Source organism: Egretta garzetta, unplaced genomic scaffold, assembly GCF_000687185.1.
Source record: "Egretta garzetta isolate BGI_Z169 unplaced genomic scaffold, ASM68718v1 scaffold114, whole genome shotgun sequence".
NCBI lineage: Eukaryota > Metazoa > Chordata > Aves > Pelecaniformes > Ardeidae > Egretta > Egretta garzetta.
The window spans coordinates 1,182,630-1,194,659 of record NW_009259317.1 but is presented as its reverse complement, the minus strand read 5'-3'; the positions used below and the strand labels follow the sequence as shown (position 1 = coordinate 1,194,659).

General features: G+C 42.3%; 1 protein-coding gene across 1 annotated transcript in view; it reads left to right on the top strand.

The window, feature by feature from the left end:
* Positions 1 to 11,581, top strand: part of GLRB (glycine receptor beta) — a 49,008-nt gene extending 37,427 nt beyond the window's left edge. Inside the window, exon 9 of the mRNA XM_009636472.2 lies at positions 11,285 to 11,581. Coding sequence (XP_009634767.1) covers positions 11,285 to 11,581 — 297 coding nt within the window. The remainder of the gene's footprint in view (positions 1 to 11,284) is intronic.
* Positions 11,582 to 12,030: the final 449 nt, after the last annotated feature.

Sequence of the window (12,030 nt, the reverse complement as noted above, 5' to 3'; positions counted from 1 at the left end):
AGGTGTTTCTTATTACAAAACAGTTGCAACAGTCCAGCAGAGCAGCATAAAATCTATTTATTCCTATTTAAAGAACTTAGCAAGTATAAGTCTACAGCTTGAGCAATGATAAGATTAACAAAAAAATACAGGTTTTAACTAGCGTGAACAGAACCAGATTGCTGTATTACTGACTCTTCTCAGTGTGTACACCCTTTAAGATGCTTGCCATAAGGAGAATAAAATGATAACTTTTATTCACCTATACTATCCTTTCATTTTGTAATAAATTTTTTCAAGAAGTCAAGTTTGGGTGTACAGTACATTTTAAGACTTAGAGGAAGGAGAGTCATTGTCCACAAAAATTAAGTTACATTCCCCATGAATGGTGTCTAGCAGTAGACCAAAAGGTTTTAGGATTCAGACCTCAGTTTGCCCTTCAAGATCTTGCAGTGTCTTCCTTCCATGATCTTGTAATGTCAGCTCCAGCATCTCATGTTTGACCTGCAATTTTCAGAGTCTTCACAATTTGTTGTCAGAGACCTTTAACATTCCAATATCTATAATCTCTGCAACAATAATCTGTGTCGGATTGATATAGAGTCCTGGGCATGTGTAACTTCTAATGATCTTCATATGGAGAGTTACAAAACTTTTGTTTACCAAGACATATTGGAAATACGTATTCATTTCTGTAAAAACTGGTCATGTGGCTGCGTGGTCATCTCCACTCATGGCTAGTGATCCAGTTTATATCCCACCACATGCTTTGAAATATAGCCTACCTGAGGAAGGGTATCCTGAGCTGGTAATTTCTGGGAAGATCACCAGGCAGAGATAGAAAAAGATCCCAGACCAATGAATCATTTGACATCAAGATGTGGTAGGACAGTGATGCTAGATTCTATGTGTTTGAATCCTATAAATCTGCCTAGCTGAAAACTCCCTCTCTGAACCAGCTACCGTGTAGGAGTACTTTGAAAGTTCTCAGCCCTGGAGAAGCCTGTACTAAACTCCTAAATCAGAACAGATCTAAATCTTTCAGTAGCTCTGGATCCTAAATCAAAACTAGACCTGCCCCACAAAATTTGGATTGCTCCCATACAGAGCTAGTAATGATCAAGTAGAGAATGCATTTGTCATATGGCAAATATGTGAGGGAAGGAAACATTAAAGAAACAGGTAATGGAAAAAACCTGTAGGTTTGTTGTGGTTTAACCCCAGATGGCAACTAAGCACCACACAGCTGTTTTCTCTCTCTCCATGGGATGAGGGAGAGAATCAGAAAAGTAAGCTGTGTCCCCTCCCAGCTTCTTGTGCACCCCCAGCCTACTTGCTGGTGGGATGGGGTGAGAAGCAGAAAAGCCTTGACTCTGTGTAAGCACTGCTCAGCAATTACTAAAACATCCCTGTGTTATCAACACTGTTTTCAGCACAAATCCAAAACAGCCCCATACAGGCTTCTACGAAGAAAATTAACTCTACCCCAGCCAAAACCACCACATTCTCCACCCCTTATTTCATGCCATTTACATCATGTTCAGATCCCACACTATCCAATACATTCTCATTAACCACCACCACCCTTCCCATCCTTTGATATAATACATAGATATCATTCCCCTAGTCTATGGACCACCCCTATGAAATGTCTGTAAAATATCCATAAATGTCCACTAAATGTCCACTGAGTTCCCTCTTCACTGGAGACTTTGGGCCCCATCTGTTATGGTGGTCACTCAGGACAGGAGAGGGGATGCGATGCCTGGAGTTACCGGGCACCAAAGCCAGCTCAGGTCAGGTCACTGCTGCACTTGCACTGCTTCTTGTAAGGCTTGTCCTCCACTGATTCAGGTGGTTCCTGCTCTAGTAATTCCTATAACTCAAATCCCAGGTTACAACAATGTAAAGGTATTTCCATTACAGTCTTCACCCCTGGTTGCTTTGGACCAGACCATAGGGTTTAACATTGCAATGAACTCCTCCCCTTGTTCCTAGCCTGGCTAGCAGCAAGGGGTTCCTGCTGTGGCATGGACTTATCCACAGCCACAGTGGCTTCAAGGTGCACCTTTTCCAGTGTGGCCTTATCCATGGGCCGCAATGCCTTCAGAGACACACCTGCTCCCATGTGGCCTTTCCCATGGCTGCAGTCCCTCCAGGGGCATACCTGCTCTGGTGTGGACTTATTGGATTTAAGCATGGACTTATCCATGCCTTCAGGTGCTCCAGCATGACCTCACATGCAGCCACAGATGCTTCAAGGTGTACCTTCTTCAGCGTGAACTTATCCTTGGTCAGAGGCGTATCTGCTGCAGCACAGACATAACCATGGCCACAGATGCCTCGAAACATACCTGCCCTGGTGTGGACTTATTCATGGCCACAAATGCTTCAGGGCGTCCTGCTCCTGCACGTACTGATCCACAGGTCACACTCCCTTTGACTCGAGTTCACACTGGAGTTCCAGCCTGTCCAGTACAGCAGCACAGAAACAGCAGCGATGTCCTTGCTAATGACTATATCCATCCCCTTGCTGGATGAGATGGAACTATTGCCAGTGAGCACTACACCATATTTTTGATAGTTTCATTTATAAATCAGTAGCTATTCCATGCATATTTACATGTTGGAAAGACTGAATTAATATATTTTGGCATGCTTTTCAAATATGCTGCTACTGCATTTTTTATATCTGATTATGTCTCACTACCTTTCTTTTTTCCTTAACAGTGACAAAATCTATTTAAAGAGCAAACCTTTTTCTTTTTTATTAGAACTGCAGATTGTCACGGTTTAACCCTGGCTGGCAACTAAGTCCCATGCAGCTGCTTGCTCACTCCCCCTGCATTGGAAGGGGACAGAGAATCGGAAAAGTAAAAGTGAGCAAACTCGTGGGTTGACATAAAGACGGTTTAATAGGGAAAGCAAAAGTTGCGCACACAAGCAAAGCAAACCCAGGAATTCATTCACTGCTTCCCATGGGCAGGCAGGTGTGCAGCCATCTCCAGGAAAGCAGGGATCCATCACGTTTAACAATTACTTGGGAAGACAAACGCCATCGCTCTGAATGTCCCCCCCCCTTCCTTCTTCTTCATCCAGCTTTAGATGCTGAGCATGACATCATATGGTGTGGAATATCCTTTAGGTCAGTTGGGGTCAGCTGTTCCAGCCGTGTACCCTCCCAACTTCTTGTGCACCCCCAGCCTACTCGCTGGTGCGGTGGGGTGAGAACCAGAAAAGGTCTTGACTTTGCGTAAGTGCTGCTCAGCAGTCACTAAACCGTCTCTGTATTGTCAACTCTGTTTCCCGCACAAATCCAAAACATAGCCCCATACGAGCTACTCTAAAGAACATTAACTCTATCCCAGCCAAAATCAATGTTGAAAGGCAAAGAGAATGTGAAACAAAAAGAAGCCAGAGTGCTGTCCCAGAACTTCAGGAGCTGTTTCTCATCAAGGTCCTGTGGGATTGTGTGTGAGGAGAGAGCAAATACTGTGCTAAACGCCTGGAAAGACTTAGCCAAAACAATGTATCACTTTAGGAGAAAAGGAGGATGACTTGGAACTGCGTCCCTGACATGAGCGTGCATCATGTAGGGATGTTCTCTTTCCACATAGGAGGTGATACTAAGGCAAAAGTGACTGAGACTGTAGCTGGAAATCTCACCATAGCTCAGCTTGAAGCAGTGGATAGACCAGATGGGGCTCAAAGGTAAAGCCAACAGGAAAGACCTGGAAGCAGAGGACTCCAGGTGGGGAAAAACAGAGAGCATGAATAATTGCATTTATAAATGTTTCTCCAGCTTAAATGAAGCACTTTATTATGAGACATTAACTGAATGATGGTGATATACATACCTGTAAGTTATTAGAGGAATCATGTTTGAAAGGAGAAATTGCTTTATTTCACTTTAAAATGCCCCTGATCCTGATGCCAGACCAGTTTTCCAGTATTGCCTGAGCAGCAAGTTGTGTTCTTGCTGCCTCTTAAAACCATGCAGCATTGCAGCGGTGATGTCTCTGCAGAAGGGGAAGGGGCCAGTACATGAGGTGCAGCAGGGTTGTGGGGTGGGAAGTCCCAGGCGTGGGGAGGATCGGAGGGAGCTCAGGGAAGCAAGTGGGGTGGTCAGGTACCCTTACTTCCAGCCCTCATGGAACAACTTGCTTTCATGTGCTTGTTCCATTTGTGAAAGACAAAAATGGCATCTGGTCTGGAGACCTGGCATGTTTGATATTAGTAGAAAACAAGCCATAACAAACACACGTGATCATACCTAAAAATACAAGCTACTATTGTTCCTTTTTTATTACAAGAAATTGGGTAAAGGGATGAACTTTTCAGTATATCCTATGAATTGAAAGCTTGATGCCATTCGAAGGCGAGGAGAGGAGATCCCCTGTAGCAGAACCTGTAAGGGTCTACCTGGAAGTTTTCAGTGGAAAGCACTGCCATGTCAATAAAGCCAGTGGTCACGACCCATAGTCACCAACAGCAAGAGTGAAGATGGCAGGATGAAAACAATGCTCACGATCTGAGTCAGCCAAAGGTGGAGAAAGCCTTCCATGGATGCATAGCCACTTCTCTCCACCAAATCCTGGGTGCTGGCTGACGTAAAAGCTGTATGTTGACAGCATACGCCAAGCCCCCGAGTCCAGGCTTTATGACTCATGCCTCCTCCAACAAAAACCCTTGAAATGTCAGTGCCATTTAAAGCCCACAGGTTTATCAATATGACTGTCTGATTAAAGTCAAGCAGTCCATCTGGCAAGATCAACCTGAATCTGTAGAAAAAGGAGAACATGCAACATAAGCACTTCTGCTGTGTTTGCTAGGAGCTGCAATGGCTATGCATTTACAGGCAAGAAGCCATAAGAAAGAACAGTTTGGCTCCCTTAGCTCACAGCGGCTGCAAATAGATGCTGTTCCAAGCAGAGGAGAAAATTATGCAACCTGGTGGTAACTGCTGGCACTGGCTTTTTATTGGGAATCCTCAGTAGGAGTTTGCATGTGTTTCCTAGCAATGTAACATCATACAGTGAGAAAAACAAGCAATGAGGGAAATGTTTTGAGGATGAATCAGTTTCTTTTTGCTTTCACTGGTGGCGTGGTTGCAGGGAGAGATTGCGCTGTTAACTATAACAACACCCCTCATTTTGAAAAGTCACATTTTCATCAAGCCCATTTATAGAAGCTGTCCCCCACAGATAATGTGCTGATGACTGGAGAGAACATTTGCTAAAAGAATCGCTCTGGCGGGTGATGAATAGTGCTATGCAAGTGGTGGTAATAGCTCTAAACCCAGTTATTTTTAAAGAAAAGTAGTGCTATTGCTTGCCTTATCTTGTCAGAGCCGCATATGGGCTCTGAAACCTGCTATGGGTTATGTTAATCTCTACTGATTTATAATATACCTGACCACTGGTGGTGACCTATAGTGACCTGATCTTCCCATATTGTCTTTTCCCCTCGAGTAGCACTCCGGACTCAGATTTTTCTTGTAGAACCACCAGAAACCCAGTTTACATTTTATCTTGTACAAAAAAACACAGGCTGCAATCTATTTTAATAGTTCCTGACAGCATTTCAGGTACAGGGTAGGTACTTTCTGCTCTAGTGACTCATGTATCCATCCTTGGAGGTAATTCAGAACATGACTGTAAGAAGGCCCCAAGCAATCTGCTTTGAGCAGGGGATTGGACTAGATGATCTCCAGAGGTCTTTGCCAACCTCAGCTATGCTGTGATTCTGTGATATTTTATATGTAAATATTTTTTGTGCTGTACTTTTCCATTAGTGGGGTAATGAGAATTTGCAAGGAATATAATATTTGGAATGTGATAGCAAATTCCTTCTTGCACCAGAAAACATACTCAGTCTGAATGCACACTAATGCTAAACAATCATTACTTTATTGATGATCTAGATCCCTCACTATGGCAAGAGCAAGAGAAGAGCACAAAACAAGTGGAAGAAAGATTAATGACAGTTTGTTAGAACTACTCCTTCATCTTGTATGGAAGACTCTTACACAACTGGCAGCATTAGTGACAGATTTGCATGCCAAAAGAGGTTGGAGGCAGCAGAAGAAATGTTTTTATGGTAGAGAAGAGGTGCTGTGTAGGGCAGAGAATGCTGCATTACAGTAGGGAGGCACTTCAGCCTGAGGGATGCGTGCTGAGCTTGAGAGGCTGCCAGTGCTGTGGCATGTTTGAAGCTTTGCTAGAAATTATGGACAATACATTTCTGCTCTCAAAAATTCTTGAATCCAAAATGACGGCATTTTATATTACCCTTCATCCTGACAGATAAAGAGGACTTGATCACAGGATGAACAGTCAATTGAAAAGGATCTTTATTCTGTTTGCACAAAACAAATTTAGTCGAGTCCTGGTATTTTTTGGTGCTGTGAAAAGACAGATTGCACAAATTTGAAAACTATTTTTTTCTCATCTGGGTGGAAAAAATTAAGCAAAAACCATGAATGATGCTGGTGAGCTATCTAACAATGTTCAAAATAGCTGCAGACCAGAAGGGAAGCTATACCCATTTAAAAAAACCCCAACAAACAGCACAATTGAAAACAAACTCCCCAAAGATTTCAGACTAACTCAGCTTCAAGCATTTATCTTTCTTTCTCACTGGCAAATGGAGAAGTTGATAGCAATTAATATAAGTTGCAATCCAGAAAATAGGTGTAGATAATAGATGTAAATAACAAAAGGGATATATGGTTAGCATAACTGAGGGCAACAGGAAGTTACTTTGCATGTATTGCAAGAATACAAAGGCCAGTAACAAGAGTATTGCTCCAATACTAGATAGAGATGCTGTAAGTGTCAAGGATTAGCAGAAAAGGCAAAAGTGCTGAACAAATATTCTGCTCTGTGCTTGGGGAAAAGCCAGATATATTCAATCAGATGATGAAATAGCTTTCATTGACAGTAGCTAATGAGGATGTTAAACAGTAGCTATTAAAGTTAGACATTTTACAATCAAGATTTCAGCTTAAGTTGCATCTAGGATTTCTTAAAGAGTGGGTCCATGAGCACCATGGAACATCAATGTTGATTTTTTAATAAATCCTTTAAAACTGGGAGGGTTCCAAAAAACAGAAAGAAGCTAACATTGTGCCAGTACTTTTAAAGGCTAAGTGGCATAACATGAATAATTATAAGCCTGACATCAATCAGTGGAAAATGTTGCATAGCTAACAGGAGGATGACTAATAATTATTATTCAGAAGTATTAATTATCATTAATATTTTTCATAATTCAGCCCCATGTTAGCTAATAAATTTAAACGGGTCAGTGAAATTAAAGCTGATCTATGTGTTTATTGATTTAATCAAACAATATAATTTTTTAAAAGATTATCAATTAGGTTGACAGAGGTTATGATGTGGCGGTAAGAAACTCTGAAGAACATTTGACTTGGCTTCGTATGTCGGCCTGGTTACATCATCTGAATTATGCAAAATCAAGGTTAAATTTGTTACCATCTGTAAGTACCAGCAGTTAATCAGACTAACTATAGTCATGCCTTGTGACTGCAAATTGAAGCCAAATAAGTTCAGGTTAGAAATAAGGTACATATGTTTGTGAGGAAAAAGGTCACGGAAAAAATTCTTCATTCTGGATGTTTTTAAAAGAAAATCTGGTATAAGTAGTTTGGGCCATGAACGTGGAGAGTGATGAGCACTAGAGGCAGCACAGGCAGAGATGGGGAGCTAGTTCCACCTCCCTGCTGGTCTGCCTGCACAGGCAGCACTTCTTCTTTCTTCTTCTCTTTCCCCACTTTCTTATCACATTATTCCCCTAACTCTGCAAACGAGGGCTCTCTGAGCAGGGTATGGCCCTGCCACAGTGGCACGCACGGCGCAGCTCTGGACACCACAGCATCCAGGGCAGTGGGAGGTGCTGAGCGTGGCAGTGGGCACCCATCCGCCTGAATTTTGTGAAAGGTGAGAAAGGATCATTGCAAGGAGCCTTCTGGCTTCTAGGAGTCATTTTTAGCTATTTCTGAGCTGTTCATGAAAAGGCAGGTGTCCTGTCCAACATACCAAACCTGGACAAGGTGGCCCAGTCCTGGGAGAAACAGGAACTAGATCTGTGTTTTGGGCCAAGCCCCCAGAGCCACCTCACCCTCCTGTGCCCTCCTCAGCCCCCCCACCTCCATGCTGGAGGGACGAGGAGCAGCTGCCCAGCTCCATCGGGTACGTGGGGAGGCCCTGCGCTATTCCCGCAGCCTTCCCAAACAGCTGCACCCCACCCCCTGCAGGGGAGAAGCCAGAGATCTGGTGGAAGCGTCCTGCGGGCTGCGTCTGGCCCACGGGTCATGATGCTGAGGCTGGATAAGGCAAATGATATCAGATATTTTCCAGGGCCAAGTTCAGTGTCAGGATGAAGTGAAAAAGATATAACATGTAACAATATTTTACTTCCTTTGCAAGTCTTCAGTGTAGTACTCTAAAATCATGTCCTGCGGTATCGTTTTCCACGTAAAAGGTTCCTGTAGCCTTCGGTAAGCATCAGGAATATCGTTACGCTTCTAGCACAAACCAAGACAGGATGAATAAAAAGCAGATAAACTGCTTTTAATAAATATTATCTCACTTTGTTTAGGGAAAGCTGTAGGTCAGCTGAGACAAATTTAGATTAAAAGAACAGAAACATTGGAAAGTTGAAGAGACGTATGAGAAGAAATTTCAAAATACATCTAGGCAGTGACTGAATGTAGAAAATAGAAGCACATTAGATTTGTAAAGCCAGGGAAATGAAGGACATTATTTTTAAAAGTAACATACACTTACTAAAGAAAAAAATTGGGCCAGCTTGCTCTTACAAGGGAAATTGTGTCACCCTGATAAATCAGCACTGCAGCTGACGCTCAGCTAAGCAGAGCTGTGTGAACACGCTGCGAACAGCCCTCCGCTTGTAAAGGCGCAGGTGACCCAGAAGCCGTTCCCCCCGCTCGCCATCCCGCGCGTGACTGAGAACCGGCTTGTCACAGCCTTTAGGGGAGCACGCTCGAGACACTGCCGTCGAAGCAGGGATATTCTGTATTGCAACTGAGGGCGCTTAGGCTACAATTTGTGTCCCCAAGTTTTACAATATATTGCTGGTAGTACGAGGAATGGACTATGAGTTTGCAAATCCGAAAGGAGGCTTGTCATCTCATACCTGATTTTATTTCTTGTAATGGCTGTACTAAATCTCACTAGTTTTGACCATGGAAAAAAATTTAATATTCCTGTGACTCTTCAGTTAATGTGCACCCCAGTCCTGCAAGTTGCCCTTTCATTGCGCAAGAGTCTGCTTTCTGTCTTTATTACCCACATCGTTGGGTGTGATGCGATCGGAAGGAACCTCTCGGGTCACTGAGTGACAGCCCCTGTGTCACCCAGGGTCACATATTCGTGTTCATACGTGTCTCAATCACCACCTTACTAGACAGTTTGTCCCTGCTACTGATATTGAACACTGTCCCACACTGTCAGCTCTTTGATGACTGTAAAACAGTTGCAGGAAATTTATATATGTAGTTTTGCCTTACCATCATGGAAAACATATCTTGTTTGTTTGGGGTTTTTTTGTAACCTGTAATCTTGGTTTTGTTATGTAGCCTGAACCTCAGTTTTAGTGCATTGGTTTCAAAATTTACTGTTTTCCTGAGAAATAGAAGTCTGGAAAACCTGGAGAGGTTCGCCACTCCTGGCTAAGGGAATAGTGCTGTGCTTCTCCTCCGCCTTGCACCAGACTCAGCCTTGTCAGCAGTGGGACTAAGCCCCAGTTGAAGTTTAGGTCTCTTTCTGACTGCCACAGTTCTTTTCATCCAGGATACCTTGACAGATGGCATAGAGGAGCTAGTAATGCTCTCCAGAATGTTTTTCATTTATCCCTAAGTCTGGTACTGTATTCCACTATTATTATTTCAATTACAAAATGTGATGATGCAAATATCCCAAACCACCAGCCTAAGACTGCAGAAAACTCAGAGATGGAGAGAGCTGAGAGTAAAATGCCCGAAGGCTTTGTGGAGAGATAGGCTACTGGGAAGGAGGGATAGGCAGCTTTTGGAAGAACCAAGTTTTGGTGTAGCTGTGGCTCCAGGAAGCCTTAGTGAAACTGATGTTGATGTTAGTTGCCCGTGTGTGTAACCCAATTTGTGAAGCGGCATTTTTTCCAACTAACTCTCAGGTTATATATATGAACAAATGGCATTGTTAATAATGCAGTTAAGTTTCATAACCTTTTTTTTTCTTATTTTTTTTTCCTGCTTTACTGTATAGTCCAATTGAAGTGAAACTTTGGGAGAGATTTACCCAAGTCACAAAGCACAGTACCTTGCAAGTAGTCTCCTCAAGCTCCCTGAACAGTGTGGGGGTGGTCCTCCTAGAGATTTGTTGTACCCGAAATATAAACTTTAAAAAATCCAAGGAAGCAAATGTAGGAACACTTCTTTTTTTTTTTTTTTTCTCCCAAACACTTCAGTTTGAAGGGCACCAAATAATTTTTTTCTTTTAAATCTTCATTGTATGTGCTGGTACGATTGTCTGGTCTGTAAAAGAGAATCATTCACATGGGCTTACCCCATAGTGCAGTAGTACTTGATCCTCAAGAGCACTGATGGAGCTGTAGGGAAGACAGGTGTTCAGCTCCTGGACTTAGACTTCCCCGTTACACAGTTCTCCAGTATACCAATGGGAAGCGCTGGGAACAGTGTCACATCTTTGTTACCTGCCTTTAGAGAGGCACCGAGGACTGCAGGTACAAAGAAAGTGCCTTCTAGCCATGCAAGGTGGTCACCTTAGGTTGAGATATAGGATCTTGAGCTGGCTACTATGTAGAACCAGAATAGACTTTAATTGTTGCATCAAACACTGAATTTTAGGGTTAATTCTGACTGTAGCTTACAGGGCTCAGAAAAATGTGAGTATTGAATAGTATCTGTCCTGCAGGTTCATCAGCATAGAACCAATTTCCAAAAATACCCTCTACGGAAATATTCTTTCCCCTACTATCATCTTAAAATGAAGGAGTCTAACTATAGCAGGTTGCACAGCATGAGGTACCCTGTGCATGAAAAATTACACAATTATGAATGTTTGGATTAATTTATATGATTGACTGATCATCCTTAAGTACTTTATAACACAACCATTCAGCAAATTAGGCTGATGTAATGTATCCCTATCAACAAGTAATTTCCTATATGTTTGTTTGCAGTGTTCTCTAGCAGCTGCATTAAGTTTGTTAATGAAATATGGTGAGTAGATCATGATTCCCCTCACTCTCTATTTCATAGGTTGGTGAGACCAGATGCAAAAAAGTTTGTACTTCGAAATCTGATCTGAGATCCAATGATTTCAGCATCGTTGGAAGCTTGCCAAGGGATTTTGAATTATCGAATTATGACTGTTATGGGAAGCCCATTGAAGTCAACAATGGGCTCGGGAAATCTCAAGCCAAGAACAACAAGAAGCCTCCTCCTCCCAAGCCTGTCATTCCATCAGCCGCAAAGAGAATCGATCTTTATGCAAGAGCACTGTTCCCTTTTTGCTTCTTGTTCTTCAACGTCATATACTGGTCCATATATTTATGATAAATCTTTTTTTTTTTTTATCATATGTGTAAAATATATCCCATTTCATTACCCCTTCCCAGTCATGAAGGCCACCATGTGAAATTATTTGCATTTGCAAAGCAGTATGTTGCATCTTGATGCCATGCGATTGTACTGAACATATGGCATCTGAATTTTGAATGAAAGCATGACACTGCAATGTCTGTGCTATGACCAACATTGTATATAAATGTACAGCATACATCCTGCTTTAGGAATATATATGAAGGACAATGCATACTACATTATAAAGCTGAATAATGCTCTTCAGTTATTAGTAACATACAAAGATTTAAAGTGTTTCTGGCAATGAAACTGATGTGCACGTTGAGTATTATTAAAATAAGTATTCTTAGTATATGTAGTATTTAACAGCTTTTCTGCTGACTTCCAGAGGAAAAAAACAAAAAACCAAACATCTTGTCCTT